The 20377-nt window shown below is 45.0% G+C and overlaps 1 protein-coding gene across 1 annotated transcript in view; it reads left to right on the forward strand.

The window, feature by feature from the left end:
• Nucleotides 1-19956, forward strand: part of rnf157 (ring finger protein 157) — a 46647-nt gene extending 26691 nt beyond the window's left edge. The window contains exons 14-19 of the mRNA XM_020936541.2: nucleotides 643-751; nucleotides 4600-4805; nucleotides 6261-6323; nucleotides 6916-6964; nucleotides 10411-10515; nucleotides 17455-19956. Of these exons, the coding sequence (XP_020792200.2) occupies nucleotides 643-751; nucleotides 4600-4805; nucleotides 6261-6323; nucleotides 6916-6964; nucleotides 10411-10515; nucleotides 17455-17603 (681 nt within the window). The 3' untranslated portion in view covers nucleotides 17604-19956. The remainder of the gene's footprint in view (nucleotides 1-642; nucleotides 752-4599; nucleotides 4806-6260; nucleotides 6324-6915; nucleotides 6965-10410; nucleotides 10516-17454) is intronic.
• The last annotated feature ends 421 nt before the right edge of the window (nucleotides 19957-20377 follow it).

Consider the following 20377-nt stretch of genomic DNA (forward strand, 5'->3'; position numbering starts at 1 on the left):
ACTACTACTACTACTACTACTACTACTACTACTACTACTACTACTACTACTACTACTACTACTACTACTACTACTACTACTTACTACTACTACTACTACTACTACTACTACTACTACTACTACTACTACTACTACTACTACTACTACTACTACTACTACTACTGCTACTACTACTACTACTACTACTACTACTACTACTACTACTACTACTACTACTACTACTACTACTACTACTACTACTACTACTACTACTACTACTACTCTACTACTACTACTACTACTACTACTACTACTACTACTACTACTACTACTACTACTACTACTACTACTACTACTACTACTACTACTACTACTACTACTACTACTACTACTTACTACTACTACTACTACTACTACTACTACTACTACTACTACTACTACTACTACTACTACTACTACTACTACTACTACTACTACTACTACTAGTACTACTACTACTAGTACTACTACTACTACTACTACTACTATTATTACTACTACTACTGCTAGTACTACTACTACCACTACTACTGATATCAAATCAAATACTACAGCTGTACTTATTATGATTACTAAGACTACATTACTGTGGGAGGGCATCTGACACGTTTCCTGTGGTTTCAGAACGGAGCGACTCCAGACAGTGAGAACGTGACTCTGTCTTCATCTGGAGCCATCGACCAGTCGAGCTGCACCGGGACCCCGCTCTCCTCCACCATCACCTCCCCCGAAGGTAAACACGCCACGCCAGAGTCCTGCACGGGTCCGCCCACACCCGCCCAGACCCCCGCCCACACCGCCCAGCCCCACCCAGACCCACCCAGACCCGTCCAGCCCACCCAGACCGTCCAGACCCGCCCAGACCCACCCAGACCCACCCAGACCTGTCCAGACCTGCCCACACCTGTCCAGACCCCCACAGACCCGCCCAGACCCGCCCACACCCGCCCAGAGACCCAGCCCCACACCCACCGCCCACCCGACCCAGACCCGCCCAGCCCCACCCACACCCGTCCAGCCCACCCAGACCCACCCAGACCCACCCACACCTGTCCAGACCCACCCAGACCCAACCACACTGTCCAGACCCACCCACCCGCCCAGACCCACCCAGACCCACCCAGAGACCCCCCCACCCACCCACCCACCCACCCACCCGCCCAGACCCACCCACACCTGTCCAGACCCACCCAGACCCACCCAGACCCACCCAGACCCACCCACACCTGTCCAGACCCACCCAGACCCGCCCACACCTGTCCAGACCCTCCCAGACCCCCCCAGCCCCACCCAGACCCGCCCACACCTGTCCAGACCCTCCCAGACCCGCCCACACCCAACTGGACCCATCTACACCTGCCCACACCACCTGGACCCGCTCGTACCCACCCAGCCCCACCCAGACCCGCCCACACCCACCTGGACAAGCTCGCACCTGCCACACCCCACCCAGACCGATCCGCACTCGCCCACACCGACCCAGACCGGTCCACACCGGCCAAGAACCACCCAGCCCCACCACACCCGCCCAGACCCACCCAGACCCACCCAGCCTCACCCAGAATCGTGCACACCTACCCAGACCCACTGACACCGCCGACACCCACCCAGACCCGCCCAGTACAGCACCACACCTGCCCAGACCTTCGCACACTTACCCAGACCCGCCAAAACCCACCCACACCCACCCAGACTCACCTAGACCCAATCATAAAGAATTCTCTCCAGTTCAGTTTTATATTTATATTATGAGCAGTTTAAAATGTTGTAAAGTGAGATTCTGTTTGAAGTTCGTGTCATAAACACGTCCAGAAGAATCAACAAAAACACTGTAGGTCTAAACTACAGGGTTTGCAGCTTTGAGGCGGAATAAGACGAGAGATTCTGTTGTTTGTGGAGAAAATTAAAAAATTTAGATTTGATTGCGATTTGTCTTGGAGCTTATTGTAAACACAGTAGAGGAAAATGACACGAAATCATCACATTCTAGGATCTAAAAACCACCCAAACAAAGGCTTTAGTCGAGGGGGTGAAGTGTTTTGCTCTGCACTGGGTGGAGCTGGGATTAAACTACCAACCCTCTGGTTACAGGGCGTCTGCTGCTCCCCCTGAGCCACAGCGGTGCAGTGGGAGTGGTCTGTGTGGTCCGTGTGGTCTGTGTGGTCTCGTGTGGTCCGTGTGGTCCGTGTGGTCCGTGTGGTCCGTGTGGTCTCTGTGGTCTGTGTGGTCCGTGTGGTCTCTGTGGTCTGTGTGGTCCGTGTGGTCTCTGTGGTCTGTGTGGTCCGTGTGGTCTGTGTGGTCTCTGTGGTCCGTGTGGTCCGTGTGGTCTCTGTGGTCCGTGTGGTCTGTGTGGTCTCTGTGGTCTGTGTGGTCCGTGTGGTCTCTGTGGTCCGTGTGGTCTGTGTGGTCTGTGTGGTCTCTGTGGTCCGTGTGGTCTGTGTGGTCTCTGTGGTCTGTGTGGTCTCTGTGGTCCGTGTGGTCCGTGTGGTCTGTGTGGTCTCTGTGGTCCGTGTGGTCGTGTGGTCCTGTGGTCTGTGTGGTCTCTGTGGTCTCGTGTGGTCGTGTGGTCTGTGTGGTCTCTGTGGTCCGTGTGGTCTGTGTGGTCTCTGTGGTCTCTGTGGTCTGTGTGGTCCGTGTGGTCTCTGTGGTCTCTGTGGTCCGTGTGGTCTGTGTGGTCTCTGTGGTCTGTGTGGTCTGTGTGGTCTCTGTGGTCTCTGTGGTCTGTGTGGTCCGTGTGGTCTCTGTGGTCTCGTCTCTTGTCGCTCTGATTCTGAGTCATGTTTTGTTTTGGAGGTTCATGAATATTTGATGATTGTGCAGCTCCTCAGTTCAGCCTCTGAGTCTGGGACCAGAACACGACACGATTGTCTCCAGATTATGTTTCTGCTGCGTAAAAGTGACATTTACTGTTTAAAAAGAGTCACAAATCTGTGGTTTTACATCGTCGCAGGAGGATCAGCCTTTATACGATTCATACGACAAAACTGTACAGTTCCTTTAGTCGACTCTGACCGGCCCCTTTAAGCTCTTTTGTATTGTACATATTTTATAATTTTACCTCCTACATGGACTAAAGCTGCAGTGCTTTTATTTTAGAGGTGTTTTTTTTGTAAGACAACCTCACTTTTTTTTTTTATAGCTGAGTCATAACATAAACTCTCCCCAGTCTGAGCAGCTCATCAAAACAATGAGTTTTTCTGCTTTTTATAAAAAAAATACTAATATTATGCAGAATTTAGTTCAGCATTTTGGCCTCAATAATATTTTCTCTGTTTTCTCTGTTCCTCCTCTCACCTCTGGTCATGAGCTCTGGGGAATGACCGAAAGGACCAGATCCAGATACAAGCGACACAAATGAGTTTCCTCCACAGGGTGTCTGGGTGTCTCCTTAGAGACAGAGTGAGGAGCTCAGTCACACAGGAGGAGCTCGGAGTAGAGCCGCTGCTCCTCCACGTCTGAGGGGAGGACGTCTGTTCTAATGTCTCCTGGGCGTCTCCCTCAGGAGGTGTTCATGTCCCACCAGGAGGAGGCCCCAGGACACACTGGAGGGACTATGTCTCTGGGCCTGGGAACACCTCAGGGTCCCCCAGAGGAGCTGGAGGAAGTGTCTGGGGACTGCTGCCCCTGTGACCCGGGGCCGGGTCACAGGGGCAGCAGAGGAAGAAAATGGATGGATGGATTTTATGCACAACTGACTCTTGTGAGCTTTAAAGAGCTTTAAAAACCCTCCTGAAGCTTTACTCCGCCTCTAAGCAAAAACTGAAAATCCTCCAGAGTGGGTGGTGCTGGCGGGTTTGGGGGGAGCGGGTGTGGGGCGGTTCTCGGTGGTTGGGGGAGCGGTTGTTATATTTTAGACCCATTTACACAGATAAAAAGAAAAAAAGAAGTGATTTTGGTGTTGAGTGGCTTTTTAAGCCAAACAAAACAAAACTCCAGGTCTGTTTGTGATGAGGAAACTACATTAGAACTGTGTCATTTGGGCCTAAACCAGTCAGACCTCCAGACCTGACCTCTCCTCTCCTCTGTCCTCTCTCCTCTGTCCTCTCTCCTCTGTCCTCTGTCCTCTCTCCTCTGTCCTCTCTCCTGTCTCCTCTCTCCTCTGTCCTCCCTCCTCTCTCCTCTCCTCTGTCCTCTCTCCTCTCTCCTCTCTCTCTCTCTCTGTCCTCTGTCTCCTCTCTCCTCTCCTCTGTCCTCTGTCCTCTGTCTCCTCTCTCCTCTGTCCTCTGTCCTCCTCTGTCCTCTGTCCTCTGTCCTCTCTCCTCTCTCCTCTGTCCTCTGTCCTCTCTCCTCTCTCCTCTGTCCTCTCCTCTCTCCTCTCTCCTCTGTCCTCTCTCCTCTCTCCTCTCTCTCTCTCTCTCCTCTCTCCTCTGTCCTCTCTCCTCTGTCTCTCTCTCTCCTCTCTCCTCTGTCCTCTCTCTCTCCTCTGTCCTCTCTCCTCTTCCTCTTTCTCTTCCTCTCTCCTCTGCCTTCTCTCCTCCTCCTCTGTCCTCTCTCCTGTCTCTCCTCTGTCCTCTGTCCTCTCTCCTCTCTCCTCTGTCCTCTCTCCTCTCTCCTCTCTCCTCCCTGCTCTCCCCTCCGCAGAGCCGGTGAGCTGCAGTCTGGCTCAGTCGGTCATGTCCATGGCGTCGTCTCACTCTCAGCACTCCCACATCAGCACGGACACGCTCTCGTCCATGTCCGGGTCGTACCTCGCCGCCCCGGACCCGGAGGCCGTGATCGACGAGGGGGCGGAGGAGCTCCAGGACGCGCCCATGGACAGCGAGCGCGGACCCTCGCAGCAGGAGGAGGTAAGTACTTTTCAAGACGGGGTTTTTCACTTCTGTGGGGTATTAACTATTAACACGTGACATACTTAAATCACCTCGTTCCTTTCTACTTAGGGCGCTGTTCTAAGTAGGTCACGCCATGTTTAGGGCCGTCTGAATGTCCAGTTGGTGAAAAAGTAGTGCACCCAAAACCTTTCTGGTCCACATTTAAGACAAAAAGCAAATACTGCGTTTTTCGGACTATGAGTCGCACTTTTTTTCATGGTTTGGGTGTTTCCTGTGACTTATACTCCGGTGCGACTTATATATTACATTGTTCCCTCGTTTATCGCGGGAGTTAAGTTCTAAAAATAACACACGATAGGTGAAATCTGCAAAGTCGTCAACTTTATATTTTACAATTATTCTATCTGTTTTAAGTGTTTCTCACACAGGACAGTTACAAACCTTTTTACATCCTTCTTAAAACTTATTGCTGCTGTCGAACTTTTTTTGTTATTTTCCTCCGTCTTTATGTAACGAACCGAAAATGAATTTATTCCATAATGGAGCCGACAGCGCAGAGTCCTGCACGGGGCCATTTTTGGAGACTCGCACCCGCGCAGGACAGGACCGCACCTGCCCGTTACCCCGAGATTATATCAAACTTTTGCGCTGCCTATGCCATGGACTGAACCAGGACTAAACCAGGACTAAACCAGGACTAAACCAGGACTAAACCAGGACTAAACCAGGACTGAACCAGGACTGAACCAGGACTAAACCAGGACTAAACCAGGACTAAACTAGGACTAAAATAGGACTAAACCAGGACTGAACTAGGACTAAACCAGGACTAAACCGGGACTAAACCAGAACTGAAACAGGACTCAGTGTCAGGGTGGGCTTAGGACCGGCTCAGCTCCGCACCTCACGGAGGTAAACGCGGCAATCGCCCAATCGTACTTATACATTTTCTTATTAAAATAAATGTTTAATAATAATTTTATTTAAACATTGAATTCAGAACAAATAGAATATAAAACAATAACACAATTTTAAATAAATAATGTCTCTATAGTCTGTCTGTAGTGGGCAGCTCTAAAACAGACTGGATTTGATCTCGTGGGCCAAATATAATTATATCACGGCCAAATTTGTCCCCCGGGCCTGAGTTTGTTTTCTCTATTCAGACAAACCTGTGCTGTTGTTACTTGTTGGATAAATCAGTTTCTTAAAAAGTTAATATGTTAGTGTTTTGGGGGTTTTTTTGGAATAAAGTCCATCGTCAGTCCCTTGTCACTGGTATCGGTTGATATCGGATATCGACACGAGCCAAAATATCGATATCAGATCTGAAAAAGCTGGATCGGTCATTCCTAAAATATTTATGTATCGTTTTACTCCACCGACAGTTGTTTTATGTCTAAAATTCTGTTTAGAATTAGATATAATTTTTTTTTTTTTTTTCTCTTTGTTTTTTTTTTTTTTCTCCAGGATTTTCCCGTTGAACCGGATCAGAATTATTCTTTAGCGCTGGTCGAGGAGCAGGATTCAGAGGTGGGAAAACACAAAAACATAAAAATATAAAAACATAAAAACATAAAAACAAATCTGCTTCATAATATCACATCATGCAAAATCTGAGTTGTATTGGTTTAATTTTAGGCTCTAGAAATGTTACACTTCTTTATTTTCTCCTAAGATATTTTTCTGGTTTAAAGCTGCACTCTGTAACTTTTCAGGCCACCTGTTCGTCTCCGTGGAGATGTTATTGATTTTGCTGAAATGTTCCGCACTGTGACAATAAATTTAATTGTTTTGCATTTATTCAATTACACGTTTTAGTTTTCCTTTTAGAAATGTGTATTGTTGCTGTGAGTGGACTCGCCTCTCCAACGATCTGATCTGTAACTTGACCTGGTGCAGGGGAGATTATATACTGTAGTTTAATGCCAAACTGTGGAACATTCCAGGAAAATGAATAGCATCTTCATGGAGACAAGCAGGTTCTGGGGCCTCCACTTCAAATTATTACAAAATAATTGCAGATTTTTTTTTTTAAGTAAAAAGACATGATTAAATTATCTTTAAAAACAGTTTTTTTTTTTTTTTTTTTTTGTGGATTCATTTTGTTTATTTCTTTTTTCAGGGAAATGATGTGACAGAAGAAGACTGCTCCTCGAATTCAAACGGCAAAGGTAACGCTCCTTTTTTTACCGCAGAAAAAAACAGAAAAAAACACAACGCAGTGTCACCATTTTATCCCAGTGTCCACTAGAGGGCGACACAAACATCTGCTGTGCTCCAGGCTCAGACACGTTTAAAGCCTCAGTGTGGAACTTTAAGACAAAACCAGACTCAGATAAAAGTGTTTGTTTTCATTTTGGTTGTTTCTGTTGCCCTCACAAGTGTAGAAATCAGGCGTCTTCACTGTGAGCGGCTCGCGACTCCACAGACCTGACTCCACAGACCTGACTCCACAGACCTGACTCCACAGACCTGACTCCACAGACCTGACTCCACAGACCTGACTCTCCTGCTGGTCTCCATGGAAATCAAATGTTGTTCAGTTGGTTTTACCAGGCGTCCCCCAACCCCCGGGCCGCGGGCCGATACCGGACCCTGAGTCGTTTGGTACCGGGCCACGAAAGAACGACTCCCCCCTCCAGGACCAAAACCAGGACCAAAACCAGGACCAAAACCAGGACTAAACCAGGACTAAAACCAGGACTAAACCCGGTCTAAACCCGGTCTAAACCAGGTCTAAACCAGGACTAAAACCAGGACTAAACCAGGTCTAAAACAGGACTAAAACCAGGACTAAACCCAGTCTAAACCAGGACTTAAATCAGGACTAAACCAGGACTAAAACCAGGACTAAACCAGGACTAAAACCAGGTCTAAACCAGGACTAAAACCAGGACTAAACCCGGTCTAAACCAGGACTTAAATCAGGACTAAAACCAGGACTAAATGAGGTCTAAAACAGGTCTAAAAAAGGTCTAAAACAGGTCTAAACCAGGACTAAATCAGGACTAAACCAGGACTAAACCAGGTCTAAACCAGGTCTAAACCAGGACTAAACCAGGACTAAACCAGGTCTAAAACAGGACTAAAACCAGGACTAAACCCGGTCTAAACCAGGACTTAAATCAGGACTAAACCAGGACTAAAACCAGGTCTAAACCAGGACTAAAACCAGGACTAAACCAGGTCTAAAACAGGACTAAAACCAGGACTAAACCCGGTCTAAACCAGGACTTAAATCAGGACTAAAACCAGGACTAAATGAGGTTTAAAACAGGTCTAAAAAAGGTCTAAAACAGGTCTAAACCAGGACTAAATCAGGACTAAACCAGGAGCAAACCAGGTCTAAACCAGGTTCAAACCAGGACAAAACCAGATCTAAAACGGGTCTAAACAAGTTCTAAACCAGGACTTAAATCAGGACTAAAACCAGGTCTAAACTAGGTCTAAACCAGGACTAAACCAGGACTAAACCAGGTCTAAACCAGGACTAAACCAGGTCTAAAACAGGTCCCCCATCTACGAAATATTGTCGGACATAAACCGGTCTGTGGCACAGAAAAGGTTGGGGACCTAGAGAATTTTCCAGAGTTTGGTTTTAACGTTCTGTTTCCATGGAAACGTGCAGGTGACTTTCCACCTCCTGAAAGTTACATACTGTAGCTTTAAAATATCTTTAATTAAAACAAAAAAGTGTCTGTTTGCTGCAGGCAGAGGAAAAAAGGATCAAAACTTTAGACACAACGAAATCCAGACGCTGCAAAGAAGTAAAAGATCAGAACGAGAGACACTTTTACTTTGTTGGATTTTCTGGATTTTGTTTCGTTTAAATAATTTATTTTGCTCGTTTTGCACATCTCCTCCTCTCCTCCTCTCCTCCTCCTCCTCCTCCTCCTCCTCCAGAGTCGGGATTCTGCTTTCTGTCAGTTTTTTGTTTCATGTGGACGAGCTCAGTAATTACAGAGAAATTAATCATAAACCAGGTCCATAAATCTGCGTCTGACACTTACAGAAAACTCCACCTGAGACTCTGATCCGTCTCAGCTCAGGGTCGAAACTCCTGTTCAGAGTCGAGTTTCTTCTGCTGAACAGGACTGGTCTGGGTCTGGGTCTGGGTCTGGGTCTGGTCTGGTCTGGGTCTGGGTCTCTGGGTCTGGGTCTGGGGTCTGGGTCTGGTCTGGGTCTGGGTCTAGTCTGGTCTAGTCTGGTCTGGGTCTGGTCTGGGTCTGGGTCTGGGTCTAGTCTGGGTCTGGGTCTGGGTCTGGGTCTGGGTCTGGGTCTGGGTCTAGTCTGGGTCTGGGTCTGGGTCTAGTCTGGGTCTAGTCTGGGTCTGGGTCTAGTCTGGGTCTGGGTCTGGGTCTAGTCTGGGTCTAGTCTGGGTCTGGGTCTGGGTCTGGTCTGGTCTGGGTCTGGGTCTAGTCTGGGTCTGGTCTGGGTCTGGGTCTAGTCTGGTCTGGGTCTGGTCTGGGTCTGGTTAGTCGTTGGATGAGAAACCACTTGGTGCCACATTGGGGCATCAGTGACTCTAGTGCAAACTGTTGTTGTGTCTTTGGGCAAGATGCTTCCTCCTCATTGGTGTGAGTGTGATGTTTGTGTGTTGGTCGTTGGTCGTTGAGTCTGGGACGTCCTGTGTTTTCATTCATCAGTGCAGCGTGAAGCGCTCGTCGATGCGTCTAGAAAGTTCAGGCGCCAAAGTTCGGTGTCAGAAGTTGAAGTTGAGGCATCAGGACTCACAGCATCAACCAATCAGGGACGACTAACAGTGACATAGTCACGGTATTATCTAGAAGAAAAAGAAGAAAAAAGAAGACCCGAGGGGGCGGAGCCACAAACATGAGTGTATATAAATATATATAAATATATATAATATATATATATATATATATAAATATATATAAATATTTACACTCCACGACTGCTGAGCCGATCACCAGGACTGGACCAGGTCGGCTCCGCTCAAATGAAGCTCATGATGTTCACATTTACAGGAGTGAATTTGGAGCCAGGTTCTGTGTTATGAACAGGATTTTAGAAAAAAAAACTCCCCAGGATCAAGTGTCGCGGGTTAATACCAACATTTTAAGACCAAAATGACGAGGAAACAGCAGCAGGTTCAGAGAGAAGAGCCACAATATTCAAATGTAAATCAATGGAGTCCAAATGTCCAAAGGAGCCGGAAGATCCGCAGGCAAACTTCCTGTTTGGAACGCGGCGGTTTGTGCGTTAGCTGCGTCCGTTTATATAAACAGTCAGAGGAGTTTAAACTCAAACACAAAGACTCCAACTAGAAGCGTCCGGCGCGATTTTTGCCGCTCTGGTCTGAACCAACCATCAGTCTGTCCCAGGGCGGCTGTGGCTACAGAGTTTGGAGCGACTGAACTGTACAGAAGTGTTTTTAGTCTGTAAAAGTGTTTTCTCAGACACAAGTGTAACTGTGTGAACTGTGTGTGGGGCAGAGTTGAACGTGAATCGTCAGGCTGAGCTCATATTTTAATTTCCACATCTCCAGTTTGATCCTTGACCCCTCACGACCCCTCATGACCCCTCCATGACCCCTCACGACCCTTCCATGACCCCTGCTTTGGCTGCTCTGTTTGACCTTTAACCTCGCTTGCAGGTGGGCGGAGCCGCTGTGCAGAGCTGGCCAATAACAATCAGGGCTGTGACACGCCCTCTTTGGGATTGGACAATGAGCAAGCTCAAGCTGACGCGCGATTCGCCGGTGAGTGGCACCCTCCCACTACACGGACCAATCAGGGCGAGGCATGAGGCTGCGGGGGGCGGGGCTTAGACAGGAACGCCAAAAAGATCCAGGAAAACTGCATGAACGAAATAAAAACGTGTTAAAGCAGCACAAAACATCACCACAAACTTTAAATTATAGAAAAAAAACTGGATTTCACAAATTACAGCTGGACTATGAATTTTTAGGCAACAATGTGGAAAATCTCGGAAAATAGAATCAGAAATACTTAATGCTTAATGCTTTTGTGCATCCTTTTGTTTTTTTTTTTTGTTTTTTACATAAATCTCTTTTAAAAAATCATTTCATAACTTTAATGTATATGTTTTTGAACATTATAAATCTTAGATTTTACACACATCATCTTGTCTCTTGGTTGAGAATTTCCATTTTTTGTAAATTTCCACACAATAAAAAAAAAATCTGATTTTGGAGACTGATTGCATAATGTCCTGGTTAGGGCAGATTAATAACTAAACTAAACTAAAACACAAAATAATTTTCAATCAATTAAAGTTCAGGTTAAAGGTCGAGGGTCCACTACCTGCTCGTCTCCGTGGAAATGTTCCATAATGTTCTGGAATGTTCCATAATCTGTGTGTCATTCGTTCATTTGTTTTTCAAAATAAAACCAAAAAAAAAAAAAAAAATTTTCTTCATTATTTGTTTCCAAAACCAAAGTGAAAAAACTGATAACGATTTGTTTTTTCAGTTTTTGATTTTGTGTTTAAATGAAAAATGGAAAAAACAGATAACGGACTGAACCAGGACTAAACAGGATTAAACCAGGATTAAACCAGGACTAAAACAGGACTAACCAGGACTAAACCAAGACTAAACCTAAACTAAAACAGGACTAAAACAGGACTAGACCAGGACTAGACCAGGACTAAACCCTGACATAACTGGTCTCAGTCCTGTTCCTGGTCCCGGTCAGTTAAACGGGAAACGGCCATTATCCATTTTTTTCCATTTTTCATTTAAACCCAAAATCGAAAACTGAAAAAACGAATCATTATCTGTTTTTTTTTGTTCATTATTTGTCTCCAAATAATGAATTTTTTGTTTTGTTTTTTTCATTTTCTTATTTTCGGTTTTATTTTGAAAAACGAACAAACGACACACAGATTTAACTTTAACTTTAAACATTTCCATTTCGCATTTATTCATTACGTGTATTATCGCCGCTCAAAAATACAAGCAGGCGACGAATCCTCCACTAGAAATGTTCCGCAGTGCACCTTTTAAGACATTTGTGCCCTCTGCATTAAAAAATATTCATAATTTATTACAAAAACAACGTGCTGCTTTAACGCCGACATATCTTTAAAAAAAAATTTTAAAAATCTCCAAATTTCTATGATTCTGTTTTGTTTTCGTGGCTGCGCATTTGACCCGTGTCTGTGCCCACCCCCTACCCCCCGTCCCCGCCCCGCCCCCGTCCCCACCCTTACACGTGCTGCCGCTTCCCCCCCTCTTTATTTCTCTGTACCACGGCGCCCCCCCTCTGTCTGTCCGTGTCACTACATGTTTGTCGTTTTCGTGTTTTCGTGTGTTTTGTGGGTTGTTGTTTTTTTCGCTTCTGGGCTGCTCACCTCCTCTCCACCCCCCTCCCCCCCCGTCCTCTCGCTGCGTTCTGTGCGTTGGATTTCGTGGTTAAATCTTGTGTCGTAAACGTGTCCTGTTTCTCTCGTTTTGTCCTCTCTCCTTCCCTCCCTCCCTCCCTCCTTCCTCCCTCGTCTCCTCTCCTTGTCTCCTTCATAAACCCCGGTTGTGTCTGGACTCGGCCGGTGAAGAGTCCTGCCCAGTGCACGTTGAAGAATAGGTATGGAGACGGAAAAAAACGGAACGGACCGAGTCACCTGCACGATATCGATGATAAAGCTTCGCCGCGGGGCTTTTCTAGAACGTCTGCCGTCTGCTTGTCTCCGTGGCGATGTTGAATGTCCCACAGTATTAAATGGCATTAAACCAGGTCTCAGGTCCAAACTCAAGACCTCGTTTGGATCATTCATGGTCTAAAACTGTCCTTAATCCTGGTCCTGGTCCCGTCAAGATCTAAACCAGGTCTCAAAGTCCCAAATAAGACCCCCCCCCTTGAACCCTTCCTGGTCTAAAACTGTCCCAAATTCTGGTCTGGTCCAATTGTGAGTATCTAAAATCTTCTCAAAACCAGGTCTGGACTTCCTGTCAGGATCTAAATCAGGTCTCAAGTCCCAAATAAGAACTCCCTTGGACCCCTCATGGTCTAAAACGGTCTCAAGTCCTGGTCTGGTCCAATTGTGAGGATCTGAAATCGTCTCTAAACCAGGTCTGGACTGAAACAGTCAAATTCCATGGACTTGGTTGTAGGAACCTAGACCTATTACCCTCCTATGGACCCCTCATGGTCTAAAACTGTCCCAAATCCTGGTCTGGTTCTAATTTATAAATCTCAAAACCAGGTTTGGACTAAATCAGGTCGAGTTCATACAACCAGGTCCATGGAAATCAACTAAGACCCCCCCTTGGACCCCTCAATAGTCCCAAATTCTGGTCCAATTATTAATCTAATTTATTAATCTAAAATCTCAAAACCAGATCTGAACTTCTCGTCAGGATCTAAACTAGGTCTCAAGTCCCAAATAAGATTCCTCATGAACCCTTTCTGGTCTAAAATGGTCCCAAATTTTGGTCTGGTCCAATTGTGAGAACCTAGAATCATCTCTAAACCAGATCTGAACTTCCCACATGGAACTAAACCAGGTCTCAGGTCCAAACTCAAGACCGCCTTTGGATCTTTCATGGTTTAAAACTGCCCATAATCCTGGTCCTGGTCCTGTCAAGATCTAAACCGGGTCTCAAAGTTCCAAATAAGACCCCCCTTGAACCCTTCCTGGTCTAAAACTGTCCCAGATTCTGGTCTGATCCAACTGTGTGGTCTCTAAACCAGGTCTTGACTTCCCACATGGATCTAAAGCAGGTCTGAAGTCTAAAACCAAGACCTCCTTTAGATCCTTCATTGTCTAAATCTGGCCGTAATCCTGGTTCGGTCCTAATTTTATTAATCTAAAATCTCAAAACCGAGTCTGGACTTCCTGTCAGGATCTAAACCAGGTCTCAAGTCCCAAATAAGACCCCCCCTTCGGATGCTTCCTGGTCTAAAACTGTCCAAAATTCTGGTCTGGTCCAACTGTTTGGACTCTAAACCAGGTCTGGCCTTCCCACGTGGATCTAAACCAGATCTCAAGTCTAAAACTAAGACCTCCTTTGGATCCTTCCTGGTCTAAAACTGTCCGTAATCCTGGTCCGGTCCTAATTTATGGATCTAAAATCATCTTTAAACCAGGTCTGAACTTTCCGTCAGGATCTAAACCAGGTCTCAAAGTTCCAAATAAGACCCCCCTTGAACCCTTCCTGGTCTAAAACTGTCCCAAATTCTGGTCTGGTCCAACTGTGAGGTCTCTAAACTGGGTCTTGACTTCCCACATGGATCTAAACCAGATCTCAAGTCTAAAACCAAGACCTCCTTTGGATCCTTCCTGGTCTAAAACAGTCCCAAATCCTGGTCTGGTCCTAATTTATGAATTAAACTTTTCTTACATTTTTGTGTGTTTTTATTGCTTAAATATCTGATCCTCAGGAAAGACCAGCTGGACTTTTCTTGCCCTTTAAACCTGTTGATAATCTAATCCTGGTCTGATCTAAAACCTGGACAAGCAAACGGCAGATCCTCTGTCAGAAAAGTTACACAGTGCAGCTTTAAAACCATCATTTCTGTCAAGTTTTATTAATTAATTAAACAGTTTAAACAGTTCGGAACTGGCAGAATGTGCTTGTAGTTTTGGGCACAAATTTTAATATACAGTATATATATTTAAAACATAGTATATAATAAATACTTTTAGTTTAATTGTTTATATAAAAGTTAAAGAAAAGATCTGATCTATTGATCTATAACAGTGTTTCCTCGTCACAAACAGACCTGGAGTGTGTTTTGTTTTATTCACATGTTTAACTCAGAAACCTGCACATTTAGATTTAGGTTGAGTTTTTCTACTTGGATTATTTGTTAGGCAATAAAATAGTTCTTCTGTTGCCTTCATACCAGTGTTTTCCTTTCACACCTGCAAATAAACCAACACTGGTTTGATTGACGTATTTCCCTCCCGCACACCAGACCTCTCAGAAACGAGGCCAAGACGCACCGTCTCAATCAATCAATCAATCAAACTTTATTTCTATAGCACTTTCCAACAACCAAAGCCGACCAAAATGCTGTACAACATTAAAACAAGATAAAAAACAATAAACATCATACAGGTCATACATACAAACATACAAACAGGTCAACAAAGCACATTACACCATTAAAATAAAGAAAGTGTCACAGGGCCACTAAGGCTGCGTTCAGACTGCAGCCTGAATTTGAAATTGATTTTTTGTCTCTATGTTCCTGTATTTGATTTTTTAATGTCAGTCTGAACCACACAGATCCGATTTTTTCAAATGTGACCCAGGACACTTGGATATGTGCTCCTGAAACTGATACATATCTGATCTTTTGACATGTGCTTCAGTGTGAACGGCCAAAGTGCATTCATCCACCTACACGTTATCAACAAGACACAAACGTCACTATTCTGCACTGAAGTAGGTGAAAATTGTTAATAAACTCCGTGTCACTGAAGTGAAGCACATCACCACTCACCACAAAACACCACGACCAAAAACCTCGTCCTTCTCCTTCTCAATCTCCTCCTTAAAACAAGTAAGTTGTTCATGTTCTGGCTCCGGTACGAGAGGAACTTTAAAATCTCCAGGTGCTCGATGCTGCGTCCATGTTTGGACAACTTCTGTAAACACAGAGACGCTCGCTGCGGTTGACGTCGTCGTGTCTCCAGTGTCACATGTGGGACACTTTCGAGCCATTTACTGTTCACACTGGAGTCACATACAAGTCGCATTTAATTGGAAATGTGAACGACCTCGCAAAAACATCAGATTTCACAAAAAAATCAGAATTGAGCGTTAAGCCCTACAGTCTGCACGGAGCCTAAGTGTTAAAAGCCGTTCTAAATAAGTAGGTTTTAAGTTTGGCTTTGAACAGCGGCAGGTCAGGGATGGACCGTAACTCAATGGGCAAAGAGTTCCAGAGTTTTGGACCGTCCCCTGCCAAAGAACAATCGGCCCACTGTTGGCACCGGGACCGGGGGACCTCCAGCAGATGTTGCCCAGCAGATCGTAGAGTCTCGCACAGTGATCTTCCCACAGAGACCCTCCGCGGGGCACAGACGCCTCGGGCCGGTCCCTGTCGCCCCGGCAGACACGGTTTCTCGACCCCTGCCTAAGAACCTCCTCGTCACATCCCTTAAAGGTTGTATAGAGGATTTTTTAAGGGAAGAGAAATACAGCGACAGTCCTTTTTCAAATGTTGTCCGTGTGTGACACCACCTTCCTCCTCCACAGCTCCTTCAGTAGAAACACCTCCTCCTCCCGCCTCTTTACTCTAGAAATCACGCTTGTTTACAGCCGGTGCGCGTTCAGGAATTCCCGTTGAAGTGACCTGTCTAGAAATAAAATCCTTCGTCCGCTTCAGTCGCGCCGTCGCTGTAAGAAATCTCCAAGACTCACCTCAGTTTTGTTTTGCTCCTTTTTCCCTTCTCTTCACGACTTCAAAAAACGACTTTATTTTGCGGCGAACTGGTCGTGGATTCTCGTCCGCCGTCGCAACAAACTTTGTGCGAACTGCGAGGACGCTACAGATTAAAAAAGCCTCGAAAAAACCGCCGCATAAACCACGTAATCCCCGCGCGCCGGCGAGTCAGTTACACTAGAAACGTAGGGAGTTTGATTGACGACCTAACAGCCAATAGAAAATGAGGGAGCCTCGTTTTGTATTGGCTGATGTTTATCTGGCCTCATTATGTCCACGGTTGATAGATTTTCATTCTTTTTTTTTTTCGTCATCATAATTACAAAACTGCTGCATCTCTGTAATGGTATTTTAAACTTTCACTGACAATTTGAAACAAAACAAAAAAAATCCTCCATACAACCTTTAACCGGAGCACAGGGACCCGCCAGTCACAGAGCTTCCTGGTTGACCACGGCTCGAGGTTCACCCCATGTCTTCTTCACTCAGCACAAACAGGAAATTAAATCATTAGTCTCCCCTCCCATGATGCATTTGGAATAGTTGGTTTGGACCGAGTGTCTATGGTCTGGACCCGAGTTCTCGTTCTCACCAGAAGGACCAGAGTTTAACAGTTGGTGCAGAATCAAGCGGACCGAGACCTCTTTTTTGAGTTCTTCTTCTTGAGGTCTTTAAGTCTGGTCCTAACTTATGGATCTAAAATCTCAAAACCAGGTCTGGACTTTCCTTCAGAATGTAAGACAGGTGTCAAGTCCCAAATAAGACTCCCCTTTGGACCCGTCATGGTCTAAAACTGACCCAAGTCCTGGTGTGGTCCTGATTTATAGATCTCAAAACCAGGTCTAGTTCCTATAACCAAGTTCAGCCAAGTACAACCAACCAGAATCAAGACGACCGAGACCTCTTTTTTGAGTTCTCAGTCCGACTTACTTAAACTTAAACCAACAAAAATTAACTTAACTAATTCTGGTTCGAATGAAAATTTTGGTGCAGCAACTTCTGTCGCTGTGAAGGAACCGCCACCACGTCATGACATCACAAGGTGGAACAGAGCAGTTTGAGCTTTGGAGATGTAGACAGACGAATAATAAAGATTTACTCAAACACGTGAATGAAACAAAACACAACTGCAGGTCTGTTTTTGAGGAGGAAACAACATCAGAACACGACTAAAACCTCACAAGAGTCAGTTTTGTGTAAATAAACGATCTTTACGACGGTGAATGATCTAATTATTTCTAAAAATGGGATAAACTAACGCAATATTTTCATTTTTATTTCAGATTTATTGTATCTTGGAGGCTACAGACCCGAGCCAACACACACCTCCAACTCCAATCTGAACCTGGAAGAACCCGGACTGGACCAGAACCCGGACTACAGAGAGACCCAGAGTCCCAGACCAAGACCACGAGGACCTCTTTTCTTTTAGACCTGCCTGTAATCCTGGTCCAAATCCTAGTCTAGACCAGATCATCAAGAAAAAACAGGTGGACTTTTCTCGCCCAATAAAACAAAACTGATCCAAAACCTGGACTAGAGAGAGCCAGATTTCTAGACCAAGACCTCCTTTAGACCAGTCCATAAACCAGGTCCAAGTTCTAATCAAGACCCAATCCTCAATCAAGACCAGGTGGACTTTTCTCGCTGTTTGGAACATAAATTAATCCTAGACTGATCCAAAACCAGGACTACAGAGAGTCTTGGTCCCAAAGTGCTAGACCAAGACCACCTGTCCATAATCACAGTCCCAAATCCAAGTCAAAACCCGGTCATCAATCAGGACCAATCTGACTTCTGATCCTACTCAAATGACAATAATCCAGACCAAAACCAAGACTTCAGAGAGACCCAGAGTTCTAGACCAAGACCAAAACGTGTCCATAATCCAAGATGAAGTCCAAATCAAGACACAATCCTCCATCTGGACTAAATCAGGTCTAAATCAAAAGACCAAGTCCATGGAATTCAACTAACACCCTCTTGGACCCCTCATGGTCTAAAACTGTCCCAAATTCTGGTCTGGACCAAATGGAACTTAAATAATCATTTCAAAAACCAGGTCTGCACTTTCCTCATGGAACTAAACCAGGTCTCAAGCCCAAAACTAAGACCTCCTCTGGAAACTTCATGGTCTTAAACTGTATGTAATTCTGGTCCAGTCCTAATTCGTGGATCTAAAATCTCAAAACCAGGCCTGGACTCAACCAGGTCTCAAGTTCTAAATAAACCACCCTTTGGACCCCACGTGGTCTAAAACTGTCCCAGATTCTGGTCTGGACCAAATGGATCTTAAATCATTTCAAAAAACAGGTTTGACTTCCCACATGGAACAGACCACAAGACCACCTCTGGATCCTTCGTTGTCTACAACTGTCCGTAATTCTGGTCCAGTCCTAATTTATGGATCTAAAATCTCAAAACCAGGTCTGGACTTTACTTCAGAATGTAAGCCAGGTGTCAAGTCCCAAACAAGACTCCCCCTTGGACCCGTCATGGTCTAAAACTGACCCAAGTCCTGGTCTGGTCCTAATTTATAGATCTCAAAACCAGATCCATGAGTCCATACCATTCAACCGAGACCCTCTGCTGACCCCTCATGGTCTAAAACTGTCCCAAATTCTGGTCTGGTCCAATTGTGTGGACCTAACATCGTCTCTAAACCAGGGATGCAACGATATTCGATACAATATTGAATCGTTTGATACTCGATACTCAGGATTCGATACTCGTCTTCGGTCGATTCACACGTGCGTTGTCATTTATTTTAGTCCAAAAGAAAAACAGTTCTCGCAGCGTCCTCCTACAGCAGAAATATTCTAACAGAGGAGGGTTCGATCTTTCACTCACTTTTTATTTTACGTTCATAGACCCAGAAATGACAAAGATAATCACTTTTAAATACTTTAGAATCACTTTTGCAGGTCAGTGTGGGAGGAGCTTCGTACCGTCCGTCTCTGCTGGAGGGACACGGACATGAGGCGTGTGAACCCAGAGAGAGACAGACTCAGGAGAAAAGAAACCATCCAAAAATCATCAACAAAAAAGGAAAAGTCTGATAGTTAAACTCCCCCAGCGTCTAAATTAAGAGTCGACTGGCTGTATTATAAAATATAAAACAGCCTGAGAAAGAACTATTCTTATTTTCACTCAATAAAAACACTGAGAATCATTGAACCAAATGAACGAAAACAAAGGTCTTCAACGTTTTTCAGACCAGGGACCCCAGACTGATGAGCTGGAGCAGGGACCCATACAGTTGTGTTTTATATTAAATTGGACCTATTTTCATGTATAAACAATTACTCTGTTATTGTACGTTCGATACTCGGGGAGTATTTCATCGAGGTTTATCCTGAAATCCTGAGCTGAAACTTGCTCCATCTTCAGTTTGTAGATAACGATAATCTTGTAACATTCAAATAAAACAATATTAATATTTACACGTTTTTGGTTCGCTGCGGGTGGATCATTTAAGTTAGGATTTTTATTTCCTACGAGGACGACTCAAATATACATTGAGTACCGTATTTTTCGGACTATAAGGTGCACAAAAAATGTGTCATGAAGATGAAAAAAAACATATATAAGTCACACTTTCGGGGGGAAATTTGTTTTATAAAATCAGAGAACAGGAAGCGACATTTTCTGTTGTCAGTCAAGTTGTAGTAAAAACAATAGAAGAGAGAACAACAGACTGTTAACGTCACATATGAACAGTTCTTCAGATAAACTATAACATAAACAACAGAACAGAACAAGTTTAACAAACTCTCCATCTCACTCCAAATCACTAAATCCATTCAATTCTTCATCCTCAGTGTCACTTCTGAACTTCCCCGGAGGTAAACAGAGCGCCGCTTCCTCTTCTTTGTCGCTGACGTCAGACTCGGCATCAGTTCCAGTTAGAATTATTCCTGCAAAGATGTTCATTTTGTCTTCTTCTGTACTTTAATGTCTTGGGTTCTTTTTAAAGACAAATACAGTAAAGTGGATTTACCTTGTTGACATGTTTCGGCTGCTGCATCTTCAGAATCGTCCGAGCAGCTCGCAGCCAAATTCATGTCAACAAGGTAAATCCACTTTACCGTATTGTCTCTGAAAAGAACCCAAGAAGTTATAGAATTATTCGGGTCTTTCTGAATCCCGACAGGATGGTTTCGGTGTCACTGAAGTCCAGACTTTGTCCATCCATCCAGTGACTTC

The sequence above is a fragment of the Boleophthalmus pectinirostris genome, unplaced genomic scaffold, assembly GCF_026225935.1.
Source record: "Boleophthalmus pectinirostris isolate CB_2022bp ecotype Guang Dong unplaced genomic scaffold, ASM2622593v1 HiC_scaffold_14, whole genome shotgun sequence".
Taxonomy (NCBI): Eukaryota; Metazoa; Chordata; class Actinopteri; order Gobiiformes; family Gobiidae; genus Boleophthalmus; species Boleophthalmus pectinirostris.